This window comes from Mauremys reevesii, linkage group 9 (genome assembly GCF_016161935.1).
Source record: "Mauremys reevesii isolate NIE-2019 linkage group 9, ASM1616193v1, whole genome shotgun sequence".
Taxonomy (NCBI): Eukaryota; Metazoa; Chordata; order Testudines; family Geoemydidae; genus Mauremys; species Mauremys reevesii.
Window position 1 is genome coordinate 64,056,373 of NC_052631.1, and position 24,167 is coordinate 64,080,539.

At 47.1% G+C, this 24,167-nt stretch overlaps 1 protein-coding gene across 7 annotated transcripts in view; it reads left to right on the plus strand.

The window, feature by feature from the left end:
- Nucleotides 1-24,167, plus strand: part of LOC120371879 (natural killer cell receptor 2B4-like) — a 38,126-nt gene that overhangs the window by 3,162 nt on the left and 10,797 nt on the right. For 6 of the 7 annotated variants that reach the window (XM_039488283.1, XM_039488285.1, XM_039488282.1 and 3 more), the window contains exons 2-7: nt 12,238-12,324; nt 15,145-15,495; nt 17,594-17,863; nt 20,859-20,987; nt 22,257-22,358; nt 23,710-23,832. In XM_039488283.1, the coding sequence (XP_039344217.1) occupies nt 12,294-12,324; nt 15,145-15,495; nt 17,594-17,863; nt 20,859-20,987; nt 22,257-22,358; nt 23,710-23,832 (1,006 nt within the window). In that variant the 5' untranslated portion in view covers nt 12,238-12,293. The remainder of the gene's footprint in view (nt 1-12,237; nt 12,325-15,144; nt 15,496-17,593; nt 17,864-20,858; nt 20,988-22,256; nt 22,359-23,709; nt 23,833-24,167) is intronic. The other variant, XM_039488288.1, reaches the window with a different exon arrangement.

The window sequence follows — 24,167 nt, forward strand, 5'->3', positions numbered from 1 at the left end:
CTCCCCAGTGGGAGCTCGAGGGCCAGATTAAATTGGCTGGCAGGCCGGATGTGGTCCACTAGCCATAATTTGCCCACCCCGGCATAGAGAGTACATTTACAAGGTTTGCGGATGATACCAAGCTGGGAGGAGTTGCAAATGGTTTGGAGGATACAATTAAAATTCAAAATGATCCGGACAACTGAAGAAATGATCTGAAATAAGCAGAATGAAATCAATGATAAATGTAAAGTACCCCACTTAGGAAGGAACAGTTAGTTGCGCGCACACACAAAATGGGAAATAACTGCCTAGGATGGAGTATTGCAGAAAGGAATCTGGGGTTCATAGTGGATCGCAAGCTAAATACAAGCCAGTGTCAGACTGTTACAAACAAACAAACAAAAAAATCCTTCTAGGAGGTATTAGCAGGAGTGTTGTAAGCAAGACTTGAGAAGTAATTCTTCCACTCCACGCTGATAAAACCTCAACTTGAGTTTTGTGTCCAGTTCTAGGCTCCACATTTCAGGAAAGATGTGGACAAAGTCCAGAGAAGAGCAACAAAAATGATTAAAGGACTAGAAAACATGACCTATGAGGGAAGATTGAAACAATTGTTTGTTTAGTTTGGAGAAGAGAAGACTGAGGGGGGACATACATTTTCGAATCAAAGGTTGTTACGAGGAGGGTAAACAATTGTTTTCTTTCTCCTTTGAGAATAGGACAAGAAGCAATGGGCTTAAATTGCAGCAACGGTGGTTTAGGTTGAATATTAGGAAAAAACTTCCTAACCGTCAGGGTTGTTAAACACTGGAAAAAAGTGCCTAGGGAGTTTGTGGAATCTGTCACTGGAGGTTTTTAAGATCAGGTTAGACAAACAACTGTCAGGAATGGGTTAGCTATTACTTAGTCCTTCCTTGAGGGCAGGGGACTGGACTAGATGATCTCTCGAGGTCCCCTTCAGTCCTACACTTCTATGATTTTCTTCAGTGGACAAGAGGGGGGAGGGAAGGGGTAAGAAAGAGGGAAGGGAGAAAAAAAATGAAAAAAAATGTTTTGAGTCCCACTCAGTCAAAATGATTTTTTAAAAATTTCACTGAGAAATCAGAAAAAAAGAAAGGATTCAATTTTTTAAAAGGATATTTTTCATCAGAAAAAATTTTTTACACAAAAACATTTGACCCTCTCAGATATCAACCTGTGTCATTTCCGACAACAGGTGCATGATAAGGAGATGTTGCATTCCTGTTTTATGAAGGAGATGGGGTCCCACTTGCCTCTGTCCCGTGTGTGGGTGGTTACACAAGCAGTCAGTGAGAGTAATGCTAATGCAGTCTCTAACCTGCAGTATTCCAGGTGAAAGCGCCCCAGCAATTTATAATGTCATTTAATATATAATGACATATATATAATGGCATTTTTAGTATTGTTATATATCATGTTCTTTATATAACCTAATATTTCTTTTGCTTTTTTGTCCACTTGCAGGAGCAAGATAAAACCCTATTGTGATAGGCTCTGTACAAACAGAGTTAAAAGGACAGCCCCTGTTCCAAAGAGTTTAACATTTAATTTAAGACAAGATACATTAGTGAGTGTAAACCAGAAGGGAAATGGAAATAGATGGTCAACTCTTCCCAATGCCAGAGAATCTAAGAGTGAAATTTGGGGACTGGAGGGCAAAGACCAGTTAGACCAAAACTGGCTGCTAGGAAGTGGTTGGGCAACGAAAGGAGGGTGCTGGAGAAAATGAGGAAACCAGGTATATCTGGTTGGAGAACTTTCCAGAAGGTTTGCGGATGGATAAGGGGGCTTAGTGGAGCTGGGTCACTTGCAGGAAGGGTAAATCAGGCATTAGCAGTTGAGGATTGTGGAATTGAGGGGATATGATTTAGTTAGTACAATTCTCCTCAGTGCTTGGAGAGTTAAATGGAAAATGTCCAAGAAAAAGCTTCCAAGCTGTTAAATCATAAACGGCTATCACATCCTGTAAACAGTAACGACATTAGAGAGGGGAACATCTGCTACTCTCATGAGCTCTTTCGAAGCAAATACACTGTGTGTGTGTGGAGGGGAGATAGGAGGGCGGAATGGAGAAGGTCAAAAGGAGGCAGCTAATAGCATAACAGGAAGTAGATACTGGGAGCTGGAGCAGATAACATCCAAGGGCCTTTCCTGCATCAACAGTGATGATATTCAGCCATTCACTGTGAGCTTTGTTTTTTAAATTTAAGTTAGAAGTAAATGTTATGTGCCTGATTCATCAATGCCACGTAGCTAAGTCACGGTATGTTTACAAAGCCCACAGCAGTGAGGCTCGGAGCCTGGGTCGACAGACTTGAGCAACAAATGGCAGCTTGGACTGGAGCCCACCTTCCTCCATAGGCTTGAGAGTCAGAGCTTCTGCCTAAGCCACAATGTCTGGGCAACGATTTTCTGTCAACCCAGGCTCTGAGACTTGCTGCTGCTTGCTGGGTAGACGTACCTCAGTGGCCACTATAAAGGGACCGTTCTAGGGTCATGCCTATTTCTTCATCCATTACTATTTTCTGCTCCACACATGCCCACACTAATCAGTACCCCCCGCCCCAACCTTCTTAAAATAGCCTCTCTAGGGGCATGTTTTTCACCCCTTTGACGTCAATGACAGAAAATATCATATAGCCGTTATATAAATCCATGTTACACCCACATCTTGAATACTCCATGCAGACGTGGTCAAAAAAGATATATTGGATTTGGAAAAGGTTCAGAAAAGGGCAGCAAAAATGATTAGGTGTATGGAACAGCTTCCGTATGAGGGGAGATTAATAAGACTGGGACTTTTCAGCTTGTAAAAGACAACTAAGGGTATATAATTAGACGTCTATAATCATGACTGGTGTGGAGAAAGTAAATAAGGGAGTGTTATTTACTCCTTCTCATAACACAAGAACTAGGGATCATCAAATGAAATTAATAGACAGCAGGCATAAAACAAAAGGAAGTATCTATTCACGCAACACATAGTCAGTCTGTGGAACTCCTTGCCAGAGGATGTTGTAAAGGCCAAGACTACAACAGGGTTTAAAAAATAACTAGATAAGTTCATGGAGGATAGGTCCGTCAATGGCTCTTAGCCAGGATGGTCAGGGATGGGGTCCCTAGCCTCAGTTTGCCAGAAGCTGGGAATGAGTGACGGGATGGATCACTTGATGATTACCTGTTCTGTTCATTTCCTGTGGGGCACCTGGCATTGGCCACTGTCAGAAGACAGGACACTGAGCTAGATGGTCCTTTGATCTGACCGAGTATGGCCGTTATGTTCAATGGGACTCTCTTCATTGACTTCAGTGGGCTTTGAATGAGGCCCAAAGTTAGGAGGTTTTGTGTGTAACATGGTAAGTTACTAGTATCAGTGAATAGACATTTCTGCCCATGGGCGCCAACTTATATGGGCTCTTGGGGCTAAAGCCCCAGGAATATTCATAATCAGGGGCTCTGCTCCACCAATATTTGGAGCTAGGTTCCCCCCCCCCCGAAGCTTCCCTGCCTGAATGTAAAGAGAGCGCACAGCGAGTGTCTCTCTCCCTTGCTTTTGCTGCCATAGCCTAAGGCTACAGCTGCAGCATTAGCATAAGAACAATGCTAACTAACTGCTGCTGTAGAGGGGGAGGGGAGTGGAGGGGGCCTCTTCTCCCCTCCCCTGCCCCTACCTGGAGGAGACGCGAATGGGACTTCCGGCCAGGAGAGGGACATCACTCACCTTAGCAGCTGCTGGGGCTTCCGTGAGTGTTTGACCCTATGATTTTTTTTATTATGTTTGAGTGTTTGACCCTATGATTCCCCCCCAGCCCCAGCTCCAGCCCCCACTCCTACCCCCAGTGAGGCGCAGCAGGCTGCACAGGGGAGGCAGGAAGCCACATGTGAAGGCAATGCCCCCTCCCCCAGCACCCACCAACCCACCCGCCACAGGAGGGATGGGAGAGGGAGGCTTCCTAGACCTGAGCAGCTGGGGCTTGGATGAATTTTATGACACCCTGCTCCCCCACCCCATAGCCAGCCACCACCCTGCCTACCCCACGTCTGCCCCATGCTGGGCAAGGGGCAGCCCCATCACCCATCCACAGTGAAGTTATGGTGAGGGGCAGCATGGAAGGCCACCTGTGATGGCAACCCCCCCCCAGTACCCACCATAGGGGAGGCGAGTGGGCTTTCTGGACCTGAGGGGCCCTAGGAGCATGTGCAGTGACTGTGGTGCAGAGTGAGTGTGCTGTGGGGGGTAGGGGGCAGAGGAGGGGTCCCTCCCCTGGAGCTTGCTGCTGCCAGTGGTGGTGATGGGGAGTCCTCTCTGGCCCTAGCCCTGGGGCAGCCTGTCTGCACCCCAAGTTCCTCATCCTCAGCCCTGCCTCACCCCAAAGCCTGCACCCCCAGCACCGAGCACGCTCCTGCACTGTGAACCCCTCATCCCCAGCCCCACCCCAGAACCCTCACCTGAGGGGAAAAACATGCAACTTAAATTTGGTGGTCAGTTTGGAGTATCATTGTATTTAGCACAATATTTGATTATTTTACACCCTTCAAAGTATGTAACTGGTCATATACAGGTGTTTTCTCTGAATACTGTCTGTATGCCTCAGTTTCCCCAATGCATTTCTTAAGGCTCTAGATGGTGGGATAAGGGGGTGTGATTGTTGTAAAGCCCTAGAGGGCCAGTGTGATGCCGTCTGCACAGATAATGGCTGCAACCCTGCCTCCAGGCAACTGATGGCCTGGGTCACCCCCATGCAAGGTGCCAACTGAAGGTGTTGGAGAACAAAGAGATCAGGTGGCCTCCTAATGCCTGGAAAAGAGACAAAGGCCAGAGGAGGGAGTGTCAGTGCCTGTGCAGACTTCCGGGAAGCACATGGTGTGGAAGGGGATTCTGGGATGCTTTGGAACAACTACATACAAAGCCAGTCAGGACTCTGGGGGAGCCTCCTCTCTGAGCAAACTGTTTCCAGAGCAAGAAGCTTACACCTTCCTGGGTCTGACCTCGGAGCATTCAGCATGCCCTTCCACACCATGCACTTTCTGCAGCGAGTGGGCCCAGGCAGGTCCTGGGGCAACCAGAGGTCCCTGCACCCCAACTCCGCAGTCAGATGTGATTCTCAGCCAGACAGTAAAACAGAAGGTTTATTAGATGACAGTGATACAGTCTAAAACAGAGCTTGTAGGTACAGAAAACAGGACCCCTCAGTCAGGTCCATCTTGGGGGGTGGGGAGCCCAGACCCAAGTTCTGGGCCTCTCCCAATTTCCCCAGCCAGCTCCAAACTGACACTCCCTCATCTGGCCTTTGTGTCTCTTCCGGACAAGGAGGCCACCTGATCTCTTTGTCCCCAACACCATCAGTTGGCACTTTGCAGGGGAAACTGAGGCACCCACACAGTATTCAGAGAAAACATTAAGAACATTCCCACTTTGTCACAACAGGTGCAACAAAATTTAATACCGTATATTGAAGCAGGCAAGTGCTGCTTCTGACTTTCCACTTTTAATTGACCCTTGTAATCTTGTGGTGCTGACGCATTGTAGCTTCATTTTATATCAGCTTACAGGGTGAGAGCGGGGGGTGGGACCACCATTTTGGGCCCCACCAAAAATTATACGAACCTGCCGCCTATGTTTCTGCCTTGTCATTTACTGTAACATAGAAGATCATTTAATTCCTAGTAGATTCTGGCAATTCCTTCTCTTTTGTGCAGGGTCTGCCTTTCTTCACTATAGTGAAGGAAAAACTTTCACCAGCAGGTGTATTCCTGGAAAACCTACTGGATGGGTTGTGATTGCTGGTAATAGAGGGAGGGGCAAAATGAGGAGGGGGTCAATAGGATAAAAGGATGGGGGAAATCTGAAAACAGCCTTCTAGATTAGAGACCTTCAGTGGCACGATAAGATTGCCAGTGATTGACGAAACTGACTATCCAACCAGACCAGCTTAAAGACCTTGCTGGTGATCAATCCAAGTGTCACTCAGTCTGTAAGGGGGCCATGTCATCCTGGGATTTGCCATGATGATGAGGATGAATTATCAAAAAATAAATCCCTGAGGAGAAATTCTAGCAGCAGGTGGTTTATATTGTTTCAGATAATCACAGATGATTACTAAAGAAGTTAAAACCTGAAGTTCAAGGTCACAGGGGATTAAAAAAAGCAGGTGCCAGGCATATATGAAAGGGTATTTCCAGGTTAGACTCCACCTGCCGGACACATGTGTATCTCTCTGCGTAAGACTATCTATTGCAGTACTAAAGTTTTGTTGAACAGATCAATACAATTTCTAAATGCAGCTGTTGCAGCCTTAAATCCAGTTTCAAGCTGAATTTCTCCTTCAGGTAATGAGGGAAACAGTCATCTATTTACTAAGGGCCTGATTCAAAGCTCATGAATGGGAATTGTTCCCTTGACTGTAGTGGGCCCTAAATACAACACTTAAAAATGGAATTTCAGTAGTGGGCAGGAGGCCTGAAGTTCTCATGTTGGGTCAGGTATGTGGATATACATTTCTAATAATTCTTAAAAGCAGCAAAGAATCCTGTGGCACCTTATAGACTAACAGACGTTTTGCAGCATGAGTTTTCGTGGGTGAATACCCACTTCAAACATCTGTTAGTCTATAAGGTGCCACAGGATTCTTTGCTGCTTTTACAGAGCCAGACTAACACGGCTACCCCTCTGATACTTAATAATTCTTAGTACATATGTGGGGCTAGAGTCTGGGACTATTTACAGTGCCACATCTGGAGGGGAAGATGTGGAGTTACACTGCTTTGGGACACAAATGTTCTCATACATATACTCTGCCCCCACCCCATAGCACCCTGTTCATCCATCCTGCCTCACAGATAGGTGCACTGGGGAATAAGGCCATGGACACACTTCTCCCCATCCTTTTTGGTGTCATTTCTGCTTTTTGGGTGGTAGGAGAAGAGAGCAATTCTTGTGTTTCTCCAACACAGGAATCCCTGTGGAGGGGACTGGGGTGGGTCCGGGAATGGCACGAAGGATGTGGGAGGTTTTACCAACACTACTGATTCATACAACAGTTCTGAGTTAGGTAGGGAAATTATCCCTCGATTTCATCTCTGTCTCAGGCCTGGTCTACACTAGGAGTTTATGTCGAATTTAGCAGCGTTAATTCGATTTAACCGTGCAACCATCCACACCAGGAAGCTAATTAGTTCGACCTAGAGGGCTCTTTAGTTCGAATTCGGTACTCCACCCCGACGAGGGGAGTAGCGCTAAATTCGACATGGCTATGTCGAGTTAGCCTATGTGTGGACGGAAATCGACCTTAGTAGCTCTGGGAGCTATCCCACAGTGCACCACTGTGTTGACGCTCTGGACAGCAGTCCGAGCTCAGATGTTCTGATCAGCCATACAGGAAAAGCCCCGGGAAAATTTGAATTCCTTTTCCTGTCAGGCCAGTTTGAATTTAAATTCCTGGTTGGACATCGGGGCGAGCTCAGCAGCACTGGCAGCGATGCAGAGCTCTCCAGCAGAGGAGTCCATGCAATCTCAGAGTAGAAAGAGGGCCCCAGCATGGACTGACCGGGAAGTCTTGGATCTGATCGCTGTGTGGGGCGATGAGTCTGTGCTTTCGGAGCTGCACTCCAAAAAACGGAATGCAAAGACCTACGAGAAGGTCTCCAAAGCCATGGCACTCAGAGGATACAGCCGGGATGCAACGCAGTGCCGCGTGAAAATCAAGGACAAGGCTACCAAAAAATCAAAGCGGCAAACGGACGCTCCGGAGCCCAGCCCCAGACATGCCGCTTCTACGAGGCACTGCATGCCATTCTCGGTGGGTCTGCCACCACTGCCCCACCAGTGACCGTGGACTCTGAGGATGGGATAGTGTCGACGGGCAGTTTCTTGGCGATGTTCGCAGATGGGGAAGATGAGGAAGGGTTTGTGGAGGACGAGGCAGGCGACAGCGCTTACAATACTGCTTTCCCCGACAGCCAGGATCTCTTCATCAGCCTCACAGAGATCCCCTACCAACCCTCCCCGGCCGTTAACCCGGACTCTGAATCAGGGGAAGGATCAGTTGGTAAGTGCTATAAACATGTAAACATTTATTTTTTAAAAAACAGGAATAAAAACTATATGAAAAGAAGGTCAATACATATAGGGATAGAACAGAAATCCTCTTGGGAGAGTTCCACGAAGCTCTCGTAGAGGTACTCGAAAAGCCTCCGCAGGAGGTTCCTGGGGAGAGGTGCCTTATTGGGTGCTCCGTGGAAGCACAATCTTCCGCGCCAGGCCATCCTCAGGTACAGTGGGAGCATTGACTCGACGAGCATGGCAGCATAGGGCCCTGGTCTGTGCAGGGATTCACGCAGCATGCGCTCTCTGTCTCTTTTAGTGACCCGCGTCAGGGTGATCTCGCTCGGCGACTGCTGCATCTAATTAGGGGAATTACTGTAATGTTACTATTGTGAATGCTTCACTTTTCCTTTGCATAACAATGACTGTCATTTAACAGCCACTTGGTGGAGGCTGCAGAGGGAAAGCATACAGGGATCTTTCCCGGGGACAGCCACGAGAGGCTGGAACAGGGTCAGACTTTATGCTTTCCAGATTGCCTGCAGCAGGAGGGCACTGCTATCCATTAACTGTTAAGCAGCCTAAAGTTTACGGCTTACCAGGCCTGGCTGCTACACGGATTCTGCTGTCCTGCCCCGCTTGTCTGATCTCCAGTGCAAGACCCCAGGCAATGAAAGCGAATGCCGAAAATTCAAACTTGTCCTGAGAGCACATGAGATAGGTGCCCTGTATGGTCTTGTTCACAGAAACAGACTAGACTGTGTTCAGTGTTCGCAAACATGTATCTTTGCAAGGAAATCACTTCCTTTTTCCCATCACACAGCTGCAGCTCTTTCCCGAACTGCCCCGGCATCCCCCTCACAGAGGCTGGCGCAGATTAGGCGGCGAAAGAAAAAGACTCGGGACGAGATGTTCGCTGAACTGATGGCCTGCTCCAGAACCGAGGCGGCCCAGCAGAGCCAGTGGAGGGAGACCCTCTCTCAGCAGCAGCGCTCACACAGCGAACGGGAGGACAGGTTGCGGCAGGAAGACCAGCAGGCAGCTCAAACGCTGCTTGGACTAATGAGGGAGCAAACGGACACGCTCCGGCGCCTTGTGGATGTTCTGCAGGACCGCAGGCAGGAGCAGAGCCCCCCTGAACTGTATCTGCAACCGCCCTCCCCCGCCACAAAGTCCTGTCCCCCCTCACCCAAAATCACAAGAAGGAGGGGCGCTAGGGGCTGTGAAAACTGTCACTCCACCCCAGCAGAGCGCTCATGTACCAAACAGCTCTCATTCCCTAAAGTATGAGAATTGCTTCCCTTCCTGGCTCACCCAATCCAAAATCCCAGTTTCATCCCCCAACTGTGTAGTTGAGTATTAAAAATAGTTTGCTGTTAATTACTGTTTCCGTCATGTTTCTTTGCAGAAGATTTTTTGTGAAGGGGAGATAGGGGTTTGTTAATTGCATAGGACAGCCACCATTACCAGGCTACAGACACGGGGGCAGGATCAACAGCAGGTCACACACAGAGTGCAGTCACTAGGCACCCGGGTCAGTCTGGGAGGTGTCTGCTGCCCCAGGTCAGTCTGGGAGGTGTATGCTGCCCCAGGGTCCGAGCACCTGGCATCCACAAATGGCAAGGCAGGCTGCCCTTACCATGCCCTTCCACCCTAGCCATGAACCTCTCCGATGCCATGAGCCCCAGCCAGAGCCATCATCCCCCTACACCTACTCACCCTTCCCACACACCCCTCACCCCTTCCTGCAAACCCACCCCTTCCTGCACACCCTCCTGTAACCATCCTCCCCCCAGAGACCGCTGTAGGAGCAGGATCCTGTCAGTCCTCGAGTGTAGAAGCGGTCTGTACATCACTGCACACCATACCCACCACAGTCTGCGTCCCTGTTTGAACCCTTTAACACGAATTTGTTAGTAAAGAAAACTTTGTTAATTAAAAATGTTCCAATAACTTTATTTTTAAACGTCTGTTGGAAGGGGGGAAACCTGGTGAACGGGGTATGTAACCGCTGAAAAAAGTCAATAGTAACTGAAACAGGGGCAGGTTCAGCTTCTCTGTAAAGAGACTGGACAGTCATAGGTTACCCTGCTCTCTGAGGAACCTAGCTTTCAAAGCCTCCCGGATGCACAGTGCTTCCCGCTGGGCTCTTCTAATGGCACGGGAGTCTGGCTGAGCGTAATCAGCAGCCAGGCGATTTGCCTCAACCTCCCATCCCACCATAAAGGTCTCCCCCTTGCTCTCACAGAGGTTGTGGAGCACACAGCAAGCTGCAATAACAATGGGGATATTGGTTTCGCTGAGATCCGAGCGAGTCAGTAAGCTCCTCCATCTCCCCTTGAGACGTCCGAAAGCACACTCCACCACCATTCTGCACTTGCTCAGCCGGTAGTTGAAGAGCTCCTTGTCACTGTCCAGGGCGCCTGTATAGGGCTTCATGAGCCAGCGCATTAGCGGGTAGGCTGGGTCCCCGAGGATCACTGTAGGCATCTCCACATCCCCAACAGTTATTTTGTGGTCCGGGAAGAAACTACCTTCCTTCAGGCGTCTAAACAGACAAGAGTTCCTGAAAACACGCGCGTCATGAACCTTGCCCGGCCACCCGACGTAGATGTTGGTAAAACGTCGCCTATGGTCCACCAGTGCTTGCAGCACCATTGAAAAGTAGCCCTTTCGGTTAATATACTGGCTGGCCTGGTGGGCCGGTCCCAGGATAGGGATGTGAGTCCCATCTATAGCCCCACCGCAGTTTGGGAATCCCATCGTGGCGAAGCCATCTATGATGACCTGGACGTTTCCCAGGGTCACTACCTTTGAGAGCAGTAGGTCAACGATTGCGTGGGCTACTTGCATCACAGCAACCTCCACGGTAGATTTGCCCACGCCAAAGTGGTTCGCTACTGACCGGTAGCTGTCTGGCGTTGCAAGTTTCCAGAGGGCTATGGCCACTCGCTTCTTCACACTCAGGGCTGCTCGCATCCAGGTGTCCTGGCGCTTCAGGGCAGGGGCCAGCAAGTCACACAGTTCAAGGAAAGTGCCCTTACGCATCCTGAAGTTTCGCAGCCACTGTGATTCATCCCAGACCTGCAGCACTATGCGGTCCCACCAGTCCGTGCTTGTTTCCCGGGCCCAGGATCGCCGTCCCATAGCATGAACGTGACCCATTGCCACCATGATCTCCGCAGCCGATCCGTGCTGTGAGAGGTCTGTGCCACTCTGACACTTCATGTCCTCACCGCGCTGCCGGAGCCTCCTCGCCCGATTTCTCAGCAGCTGACTGTGGAAGAGGTGGATGATAAGGTGCGAGGAGTTGACAACGGCCATAAGTGCAGCGATGATCGCAGCGGGCTCCATGCTCGCAGTGCTGCGGCGTCCGCGCTGTCACTGACCAGAAAAGTGTGCTAACAGATTTCCTGCCGGCGCTTTCAGGGACGGAGGGTGGGAGTGACGGTTGAATGATGACAGTTACCCAAAACCACCCTCAACACATTTTTCCCCCAGCAGGCATTGGGGGCTCTACCCAGCATTCCAATGGGAAGCGGGGACTGCGGGAACTGTGGGATAGCTGCCCAGAATGCACCGCTTCCAATGTCGACGCTTGCCCCGTTAGTGTGGACTCACAAAGTTGAATTAGTGTCCTTAGTGTGGATACACAAATTCGACTTCATAAGGTCAAATCCACAAATTCGACCTAAGTTAAATCGAACTACTCTTGTAGTGTAGACATACCCTCAGTAACTTAACTTGGGGGAGGGGGGCCAGTTTTAGTTGGAATTAGATCCCAGGGGTTCCTGGCCTCTAATCCAGTGCTCAGACCACTAGTAACCTTTGGGGACAATTACTAATTATTGCTGCTGCAAAACATTTCCCCAGGAGGTTGTCAGATCCCCAGGAGCTCCACAATTCCTCTCCTCCCCTTCCTTCAACATCCTTCACTGCTCCGAATGTCCTATGTTGCATTAAGACACTGTTCGACAGAGAGGAGCTACAGTACTTGCAGCTCCTACCACAGCCTCTCCTTGGGTCAGCCCTAGAATAAGTACGACCTTAACTCTGGCCGTGCCTGATGCTAACTGTGCAGCCTTCACATTCTCCTATGGGAGGGATTCATCTGGAACTGCAGGTCACTTCCAGTGATTGCACTGATCCCTCATTACCGTGTTGCTGAATTTTACTGTATGTTTCCACAGGGTCCTGCTGGTATGGTACCAAAACGTTACCTGCTAGTGCAGGCCTCCTCAGCAGGATGAGTTACAGAATGATGAGCCGGTGCCTGAGTATGTATAAATTCCTTCCAGTACCAAAACATATCTAAGCATAATATTAGTTGGGCACTGAAATATGTGTCAATCTCTGTTTTAAGCCCTTTTTGCATACTATATTCTGGAGCAGCCGGTACCTATCTGACACCTTATGTAATCTAGATTAGCCTCAGGGCTGCTCCAATTTATGCTCTACTTCCCATGGCCCACAAGGCCATAGCAAGCCAAAAATAGCAGCAGTGCAGGGCAGTTTGCCCATGGTGCTTTTCAGTTCCAACAGTAGTAGCACTGATGTGGTGGCACAGTCTTCAGCATGTACTAGCAACCTGAATATATACCTCATCTTGTACTCGCGGGCACAGACTAGCTGCCTATGTCTTCACTACCGTTGTTACCCATGTTCACTAGATTAAAGCTAGCACTGGTATTTGTAGATTGCATGGCCAGAAGGGACCATTGTGATCATCTAGTCTGACCTATATAACACAGGCCAGAGAACTGCCCAAAATAATTCCTAGAGCAGAGCTTTTGGAAAACATCAATCCAGTTTTGATTTAAAAATTGCCACTGATGGAGAATCCACCACAACCATTGGTTGGTACATTGTTCCAACAGTTAAATTACCTCACGTTTAAAAAATTATACTGTATTTCCAATCTGAATTTGTCTAGCTTCAACTTCCAGTCATTGGATTGTGTTAGACCTTTCTCTGCTAGATTGAAGAGCCCATTAGCAAATATTTTTCCCCAAGCAGCTGTTTATAGATATGATCAAGTCCCCCCGCCCCGCCAGCCTCCTCTATAAGCAAATTATATTGAGCAACTTGAGCCTATCACTATGAGACATGATTTCTATTGTGTATCTGTGCTACAATCACACCCTCATATTGCAATGCACACATACCCAGAGCCCTTACTCCAGCTCTACATTGGCTGTGGAGATCCTCTGCATGAAGAGTATCCTCAAGGACTCATTTCTACCCCATTTAAGGCCCCCTTATGCTGCCAGAACAGCACAAAGGGACTTCCATGAGAGTGGGAATCAGGATCTGCTGGTGCAGCCTCTGTAGGCATTTCATTCTCTGCACTAGCTCAAGCCCAGCCTTAGGCACACCACTCTGTTTTACTGAGCAGTAACATTCACCAGACTTACCTGGGTATGAAAAACACAAGAACAGCCACACTGGGTCAGACCAATGATCCATCTAGCCCAGTATCCTGTCTTCTGACAGTGGCTAATGCACCACTGGAACTGTAGGTGAATAATTACCACCACTTGCTTGGGGACACTACATTTTGGCTCTCTTGGGGTATGTTTTGATCCAAGGCCAGCCCCGAGTGCCTGCAAAAAGTGCTGGGTGGAGAGTACTTGAGAGAGAAGTCCTCAGTTTGTTCAGTGAGGGCCTTATTCACTAGTGCTCTCTGGCCTGAAAACTAGCCACAAAGCAGCTGACCAGCTGAGTCCTCTCCCTGCTATCCATTCTGGTAAGGGGACTCCCTGCCAGGTGCAGAGGCAGCTTTATTAACTCTCCATTGACCTTGGTGGAGCTCCTGGAAGAATGAGTGAGAGGAGGTGTGGCTGCAGCATCCCTATGCCTTGCCAAGTCCCAGCTTGTAGTCAGGCTTATGGCAGTTAGGGTATCCCTCAGAGCTGCTCTAAGTTACCCGGAGAGTTAAACTGATCCCTCAAAATGAAGCCTCCGATAAGCATAGGATGAGGAACAGCAGCAATGAAAACTTTCTACGTTAGCCCTTGCCAACATGCCCTAACCCTGTCAGGATGCACCACTTCTGTGCCTGTTCCATTCTTGGCCACCGTTCTGAGGTTGCCAGCCTCTGAGATGAGCATGTGGCTGAGCGGTAAGGGCAATGGACTGCTAATCCCGTGTTCTCTGTATGTAAAGGGCTGAATCTTCCACTTTACCACTGAAACAACTTACCAAGGGCTGTGGGAGATTCACCAGGACTGACAATTTTTTTCTAAAAATAGATGCTCTAGTTCAACCAGGAATTATTTCAGAGAAGTCCTAGGCCCTTTGCCATATCCCAGGTCAGCCGAGATGATCAGTGATCCCTTCTGGCCTAACAATCTATGAAACAAAAGTGCCAGTTGCAGTTCAGATACAGGTTCAGATTTCAACTCCCTCCCCTGCCCACATCACCAGAATCCAGAGATGTCTGAATTTGGGATTCCGGCTCACACCTCTCTAAGGAGATGTCTATACGTACGGCAGTGTGTAAAGTACATTCACTGCACACACCCCTAGTACAGCTATAAATAACCGTGTAGATGGTTAGGCACTGCTTAGGCAAACAGAGAAGAGACCTGGTGGGTAGGTATCCTACATGTTTCTGCATACCCAAGCTGTGCCTCCCCCATCTGTGCTGCAGTGTCCCTGTGTGCTCACTGCCAGAGCCTTTCACCCACTGCAGAGAGCTGCCAGAACCTTTCCCTGGTGCTTCCTCTCTGCCAGAGCCTTTCACTGCCACATGTAGCTATACACCACAGCGTAAATGCAGCCTGCTTTTCACTGTGGCGTGTAGCTACACATACCCTACACGCCACCAACATATGAGGCCTAACTGTGATCCAGCCACCTCTCCAGTAGGAAATGGACAGAGAGCACCAACTGCTTAAACATAAGCCACCCAACCACCATCAGAAAGGTTATGTTTCATCACAGTCTTTCTGGTCCAGATTCACATTAACATCCCTGAGGAACAGGTCCCCATTACCATTCCCCTGTCCTAGATCCCCAAATGAACATTGTTTCATAGATCTATACTGCCATAAGACTAATTAGCCTGGCTCTTCCTGTCTTCCCTTTCTCTCTAGTGCTGCTGCTGGTTTTCCACTGGGCTCCAAAAACAGCAGAAGCCCAAGAACATAGAACTGTTGGTACAGGCTCTTCAGTGCTGTTGACTGCATTGCCCACCAATGACCGAACAGTCATAAAACATATACAGTGGGAATACATAAGTAGTGGCCCAGCTCTCAGTGTTGTGGATTACTATGGAACTGGAACAGAACCTATTATCTTTAAATCCTATAAAGACAGAGTCATTTTCTATTCATCCAATGGCTCCCTCTTGTTGAAAAACGTACAAGAGACAGACAGCGGGACCTACAGAGCTACCGTCAATTTGAACAAAATTAAAGCCAGGCAAACTACACTACTAGTCTTAGGTAAGTGAAAGAGCAGAAATATTTATAAAACAGCTGGCAGCACAGAACATTTTTTACTGAATAGATCACACTAATGGGAACTGAGGCTGTGCGGGTGCATGTTTCAAGGAAGCAGCTGCACAACCTGTTCACCACATAAAAAAAGCCTTGCAGTCATTTATAAAACATTTACCCCTGTAAGATTGGACAAGAATCCATTACGCTTGACAAGGGGATGACACTTATGAAAAATAAGCTGGACATCAGAGGGAAAAAGTTTTAGTCAATTCTGACTTTGCAGGAAAAATGCTAAGTCTCATATCACTACCATTATTTTCCGGGCAGTCTCACATCAAAGCCATCCTAACTTGACCCTGATTAACTTATGAAAGCAGAATAAAAAATGATGTGGCTGGAGAACTGAGACACTCTGGTTCTAGCCACACTACACTTGTACATTTTGACCCAAGCAAGAAATACTAATTTTGATTTCACTATGTTGCACATTAAGGTTCGGCAGCATGTAGTCATAACGTCCTTTAACCTTGTATATGACACTGAGAAATAGTCTTCCAAAAGTGGTGGAGACTCCATCTCTGGTAAACTATATAACCAGACTGAAGAACGTAGTGAAATATATTGTAGGGAATAGCCCTACACAGGTCCCTAAGAGTGGGAGGGGGGAGTGATAGATCAGTGGTTTGCGCATTGCCCTGCTAAACCCAGGGTTATGAGTTCCATCTTCAAGGGGGCCATTTAGGGAACTAGTATAAAAATCTATCTAGGGATTAGTCCTGCAGGTGGTTGAACTACATGGCTTCCTGAGGTTCCTTCCAACCCTAATATTTTATGATTCTATCAGGACCATATCATTTGAGAACAAGAAATTTCTAAATGGGTTAGAGCAAAGGAGTAAGGAGACAAACAAAAACTAATAAGTTTGAAAGACAATGGTGTTAAAAAAACCTCCCTGAAGACTCAGTATCTCAGAACTCTTGTACTGAGGATTACCTAGGCTATGAAGACTTATACATGAGCTGATAAAAATTGGCTTTTGATGTCTACTGAGCTATTAATCAAGCCTACATCACTGGATGTTAGATGTTGTCAAGGTTCTTTCCCCACTCTGAACTTCAGGGTACAGATGTGGGGGCCTTCATGAGAACCCCTAAGCTTAATTACCAGCTTAGATCTGGTTGCTGCCACCACCCACATTGTTAATGAGTCATTTGGGAAACTCTGTCTACCTCCCTGCGAGAATATCTCCCTCCTAAATACTATAAACCTTCCCTGGGTAGCCATGAGAGACTCCTCCACCAATTCCCTGGTGAACACCTATCCAAACCCTTGGATCCTAGAACAAGGAGAAATTAACCATTCCCCCTCCTTTCCCCCCACCAGTTCCTGGTGAGTCCAGATCCAACCCCCATGGATCTTAAAACAAGGAAAAATCAATCAGGTTCTTAAAAAGGCTTTTAATTAAAGAAAGAAAGGTAAAAATCATCTCTGTAAAATCAGGATGGAAAATAACTTTACAGGGTAATCAGATTCAAAGAGCCCAGAGGAACCCCCTCTAGCCTTAAGTTCAAAGATACAGCAAACAGAGGTAAACCCATTAGCAAAAGGCATATTTACAAGTTGAGAAAACAAAGATAAACCTAACACACCTTGCCTGGCTGTTATTTACAAGTTTGAAATATGAGAGACTTGTTCAGAAAGATTTGGAGAACATGGATTGATGTCTGGTCCCTCTTAGTCCCAAGAGCAAACAACCCCCAAAACAAAGAGCACACAAACAAAATCCTTTCCCCTACCAAGATTTGAAAGTATCTTGTCCCCTTATTAGTCCTTTGGGTCAAGTGTCAGCCAGGTTACCTGAGCTTCTTAACCCTTTACAGGTAAAAGGATTTTGGTGTCTCTGGCCAGGAGGGAATTTATAGTATTGTACACAGGAGGGCTGTTACCTTTCCCTCTATAGTTATGACAGATGTAGTCCTAAAACTTGTGAAATCATCATCTATCATATAGATAAGCAGATTTAATTGTTTGATTTAGATGCCTAGCTTGGACTTTTAAATGTGTATATAATCTCACTCTCCCCCTCCCCCCCCCCCCCCAGAGCCTATGTCCAAAGCTCAGATACAGATAAATTCTACTGTGGTCGGTTCATCCATTGAATTATCCTGCAATGTGCTGGTTGGCAAAGTGCAAGCTATTGACTGGAAGAAAGATGGGAAGCCCCTACCCAGGAACAGATGTTACGAGGTCTCTGAAAACTTCAGTCTTTTGTACATACCAGAAGCACAGAAATCAGATTGTGGATCCTTTTCCTGCAATGCGAGCAATGATATAAGCTGGCAGGAAACCTCAGTGAATTTGACCATTGAAGGTAAGTGTTATATTAGCATCTAAGACTGCAAACACCTGTCCTGGCTAATGCCAAACCTGATGTTTAGCAGTGTCACATGTTACCCTCTTCAGGTTGCAGATTAGATTAAGGATAAAATGAAAATGCTAATCTCTCATATTCTCCCCCTTTCACAGTTCCTAGTCTTAATTCTATTAAGCATCCATGGAAATAACACAACCTTAGAAAGTAAAATTGCATAGAGTGATGTTAGAAGATCCTCTTCGGATAACGTTACAAGTCTTTTGCTATGTGGTAGCAACACTGCATACAGAAGGCCTGATTCACTGCTGCAGGATGCCAGTTTTGAAACAGCATGTAACTCCTCTGAAATCCAATGAGTTACCCCAACACAAAACTGAAGCAATGCAATGGTGAATCAGGCCTAGCGAAACGTACATGTTGATGCTTCCTGATTTATGCCAGGGCTCATACAGACAGTCCCAGGAAGGATGAAAGTCTGAGCTATGTAATTGATTTCATCTTCACACCTATTGTGGAGCCCTGTACTTAGCATCTTTAAAAGCTTCAACATTTGCATGAGACATCCGACTCCATTTTCTACAATACCTTGTACTGTTTTCCAAAATGTTACATACATTTAAAACTTATGGTTGAAATTTACAAGCTTAGGTATCCAAAGTGAGACATCTAGGCTTAGAGTCACAAAGGGACGAGGTATTGTAACACTCAGCGCCACAAAGCATAACTTTTAGACCCCTAGTGAAATCACAGGAACAAAACACCAAGACACACACAGCCTGCATTAGGCACCTCATCTCCCTATACAATGGATGGGGAGAGAGATGCACTCAAGAATCCAGTTCACAAAAGCCAGCATGGTAGGTGGGGAGCCACCAAAGCTAGCCACTGGAATATGCCAACAAGAGGAGGCTCCTCTAAGTCAGGGGTTCTCAAACTTGGGCTGTGATTTGCTCATGGTAAGCCCCTGATGGGCCGGGTCAGTTTGTTTACCTCCCACGTCCGCAAGTTCGGCCGATCGTGGCTCCCACTGGCCGTGGTTCACCACTCCAAACCAGTGGGGGTTATGGGAAGGGTGGCCAGCAAGTCCCATGGCCTATGACGCTTTCCGCAGCTCCTATTGGCCTGGAGCGGTGAACCGCAGCCAGTTGGAGCCGCGATTGGCCAAACCTGCAGACATGGCAGGTAAACAAACTGGCCCGGCCCGCCAGGGGCTTACCCTGAACAAGCGGCTTTCCAAGTTTGAGAACCCCTGCTCTAAGTCTCTTCCATCTCACAGACATAAGCACCTATGTCCAGGCTACAGGGAGGCACCAAGCCTTGCTTGTGATTCCCAGCTGGTAACCCCTCTCCTGGACTTACTGGAGCCAGGGGAGTGGATACTGATCTGCCACCAATAACCACCAGGCTCCAGAGTTAGTCATTCTCATTGGTCCAGTGACTAAGTGTCTAATCACAGTGGAACAGTTTCAACAGGAGAGAATGACAGAGCCCCACATCAGAACATCCCGTAGCTCAATGGTTTGAGCACTCAGAGGTAGGAGACCCCTGTCCAAATCCTCTCTCTGCCTGAGGAGGGGGATTGAACCAAGGTCTCCCACATCCCAGGTGAGTGCTCTAACTACTGGGCTAAAAGTTACAAGGTGGGTAGCACCACCTCTTCCTCCAGCCAGATTTTGAACAGAACACAATCTGTTAGGTAGCCTCGGAGCACGCCTACATGACTGGGCCCTACAGGTGAGTTAGGTTGACAAACACCTAATTTCCTGGCTCGTGAATCCCACTGGAGTTGCAGGGGAAGACAGTCACCTGGACGAGTAGGAGGCAGCACCCATGTGTGTTCCCAGAGGCAGAAACTTAGGCATCCAGGGTACTTTGACCCTGAAAATGTAGGTGCCAAGTGAATTTAAGTGTCTACAGGGTTCAGTGGGAGTTTTATGAGCAGTAAGGGAGCCTAAAACTAGGACTTAGGCCCCTAAATGTGGGATTTAGTAAACTAATATCTTTGTGAATCTTGACCCTAAATCCGTATCTAAACACCTAAATCAAGTGATTGATTGTCAGCATGGGCTCCAGGTTTGTATAATTTTTAGTGGTGCCCAGAATGGGTCCAAGCAGAGCCATCTCATCCATAGGACAGATGCTTCAGGGGGATGTGGGGGTCCAGGGCAGCCTGAGGGGTTAGTGGGGGCCTGGTGCCGGCAGCAGCTTGTTGCTTGTTGGCGCCAGGTGCTCCACCAACCTCCCAGGCCACCCTGGACTCATGGGATCCCCCAAAGCACAGTAAGCCCAATCATTGGTGGAGCCAGGCTCATGTTCCTAAATACTGGCAGAGCATAGGCACCACAGGCCCATATAACTCGCCACCTATGATTGTCAGTGGGTCTGAGAATCTACTGCTCCCTTGGCTGTCAAGGGAGCAGCGGATGCTCACTAAACTGAACTGCAGACAAAAATAAAATTGTACTTATGTAACCCACACACCTTCGGGGGGGGAGGGGGGCGGGGAGGTTCTGTTCCATCTAGTGGCACTGAGACCACTTACAGAAAGATTAATGAGCCTGCTCTACAGTCTTAACTAACAGCCATGTGGGTTTTGGCTCATGCACTAAGCTCCCAGTCATCCCAAGTTCAATCCCACCTGCAGACAACTAGGGTCTGTTAGACTAACAGAAGTATTGGAGCATGAGCTTTCGTGGGTGAATACCCACTTCGTCGGATGCATGTTGCATCTGACGAAGTGGGTATTCACCCACGAAAGCTCATGCTCCAATACTTCTGTTAGTCTATAAGGTGCCACAGGACTCTTTGCTGCTTGTACAGATCCAGACTAACACGGCTACCCCTCTGATACTAGGGTCTGTTATTGTTACACTTACACTGTCCTTCAAGCAGAAAGGAAGAGCAGGGAAAACAGAGCAGCTTTCAGTCCTCCTGAGCCCCTTCTGTTCTCAGCTTTCCAGTGATGGTTTGGATTTGTGTGTCCATATTGTAGGGATCAGGCCTTCACTAAAGCATGCACTGAAAATTTCTACTGTTGCTCTTGCTATTGCAACAACATTGGCTGCTGGATCTGGATTGGGCTTCATTATCTTGTGCTGTCAGTCAGAGAAGAGAAAACTTAGTAAGTATTTCAGCTCATTTCCCTTCAATCTTTGACAGCATGTAAATTGCAAATAAACCTAAAAGTGCTTAATTTCTTCCATGTATGAAAACATAGGTGATGGGGTAGCGTTGATGGCAAAAAGGTATATGGTCTTCTGGCAGTATCTGATGGCATTGTATATATGCCTGTAGCAGGATACTTCAGTTATCTTCACTATACATCAGTTTTCATGTTCACATCTAATTAGATTTCTCTGAGAAATTCCAAAGCTCCTGGGTATCTTCATTATTCCAAAGCCAACATTTCCTGACCTGGGTTCCTAATGTTAGAGTCTGAAATCCATGTGGAGACACCTAAATGAGTGACCCAATTTTCTTTCATAATTCTTCAGTATTTAAGGTAAGTTAAAACAATGGGGTCTGGTGGATGGGGCACTGGCATGGGAGTCATAATAATAAATGCCTCATCAGGACTCCCATGCCAGTGCCCCGTCCACTAGACCCCATTGTTTTAACTTCCCTTAAATACTGATTAGCCGTTCCTTTCTCTCCCTTCCTCTCTTTCCCAGCTCATTTTAGTATCAACTCCTGTGGGTTTCTCTTTAGCGAGTGGGCTACACCACCTCATGCTGGTATGAGGCAACTTTCACCCCAGGCCTCTTAACAAAATACAGAGCTTATTCCTAGTATGGCATGGAGGTCCCCTAAACCTGCCCCACTTCCAGATTTCTCTTTAATTACACACATATGAGGCTATAACTATGTCCTCACTTCTTTACAAAGTGAGAGGCATGGGCACAACAATACTTTAAGGTCCTTTCCCCATTAATTCTCCTATAAGTGATTAATAGATTAGGAGATATATTAACACAGCCCTAATTAGTTATAGAAGTTCTTTTTAATATTAACTAGCACCACTCTCCTCTTGCGTGTGTGTATAGTGAATTATCTCCATTCATCCCGTTTATAAAGGGGATCTCTTCTGAGCTGCAATATTTTGCCTTAGTTTAGAATCTGGTCCAACCTTTTCAGTGCTTTTGGCCAGATGCTAGTTTTGGGGCATGTCCACGGGTCACATATGTGCTCTACAAAATGGCATCTTCCATACAGCATGACCTTGCATGTACAGTGTTTGCACGGTCATGCTGTGTGTAGGACACCATTTTGCTCTACAATGTGGTGTCCACTATGGATCATGATCTTGGATGGAGGACGCCATGTTGTAGAGCAAGTCCATTGGTGATGAGGGTGGGGATGTCACTCACTAATGTATCTGTCGCTTTTGTAGCAGGAGAGCTGTGGAGATGGCCTGTCGTATTCATCCATGGGCTGGTGTGTGTCTCGGCCATCCTGATGTTCACGGCTGCTGTCCTCTGGATGTGGGAAGAAGGTAGGCCCACCCTGATTCTTGTACTTAAGTGTGTACATGCAGTGAATGAAGCAGACAGAACAGATTGCAGAAGGAAGGTGAAACATACTCTGAGTCAAAGGAGCAGGTTCAGCACTAGACACAAAGCAAAAGCACCTTATTAATCTCATATCTGGAAGATTCAGAGGCAGGGTGTCACCCTCTGGCTGTAGCATGGGTTATATGGACTATAGAATCATAAAATCAGCAAAAGGGCAGAAAAGGCAGGAGGCCACTGTACATATCCGAGATGGGAGATTTGAAATTAAAGCTCAATACAAATCAAAGCTCTAACCAGCACTTACTCCCAAAAGATGGCAACCACTTCTTCATCCCCGGGCTCCTCCTTCATCTTACTGCAGCCAGTGAGCCAAACTTTTCCAAGCTGTTTCTCTAACACAGATGGGGCTACATGAGGGTATAAATCACAGCACTCATAGGCCCCCTCCCATGTCATAAAATGGAGTCAAAGAGCCACTAGTAAGTAAACCTGGCTTCCCCCCCTGGGGTGGAGAGAGATGCCCCTAAGATAAGTGCCCAGATCTCCAATTTTATTCTAAAAACCAGAAAGGAGAGAGAGAAAAAATCAGTTCCAGCCCTTCCCATATTGCTGTCCTGGCCCCAAAGCAGGCAGTACCAATATTCTGGACACCACTTAAACACATAACTTCAAACGTGTGCTTAAATCCCACTGAAGTGATTAGGACTTAGGCACATATTTAACTTGAAATACAAGTTTAAGTCCCTTTGTAAACTGAGGCATCTCTGACCCTTTCCATGCCACCTCACCCGCTTGGCACTCCCATTCCCGCAACCTGCACCGTGGCCATGCCACACAATTAATAACAAGGAACTTTGGTTCTGGTGGTTCCTTATTAGCTTAAACAGATTTTTAAAGATAGATTAATGTTTTTTTCATAATTTTTTCCCTTGTGACATCCCTGCAGGATGGAATTAAGGTTGTTTGGGTGCCTTAACTGTATGGTTCCACACTCTGTCATGTTTGGATGTTTTACATCTAGCCTTAAGTAGGAATCTCTTGGGTCTATAATGCCTTTGAGGATGGGATGTTTATTACTGATATATATTCTCATCCTTAACTCCAGCTTAACATGTTTTGGCTGGCAGTTATTAAACCACAATGAAACAGAATTAACCCAAACAGCCCTTCTGTCATCGTAACTAAGACCCAATCCTGCTACTTACTCCATCTTGGCAGACCTCCAAGGGGACTCCTTGTGGTTGCAGGGGTCTGCCCAGGCAGAGTGATTTGCAGGAGCAGAGCCTAATTATAGGTACAGCAATTCTAGTTTCATTCCCCATTTCTCCACAGGTTTCTTCACAGCTCTTGTATTGTATATGATCGTCCTCATGTGGGTGATCATGGTAACGCTTCTCATAAGTGCGGTCTTGGCAATTTGTCCCCAACACCTTGGGATGTTTAAAAAGAAAACAAGTAAGTAATAGGTTATTTGTGCATGTACCTATATATCTGTGACATTTACAAAAAGGTTAGACAAACATCTGTCAGGGATGGCCTTCGTATAATTACTCCTGCCTCAGTACAGGCAGATGGACAAGAGGATCTCAAGGCCTCTTCCAGCCCTACACGTCTATGATTTTCAGAGTGAGTGGTGTAGCTGTAATGTATTGTAGCGATTATCATTGGTTATATTATACATTTCTTGAAATGCTGAGCTTGGTTGGCACAGTTGGTCTGAAGCGTGACAACCAGAAACCCCCAGTTAGTAGCCTTAGGCCTGGTTTTTCCAGTTCCAATTGTCCTCATAT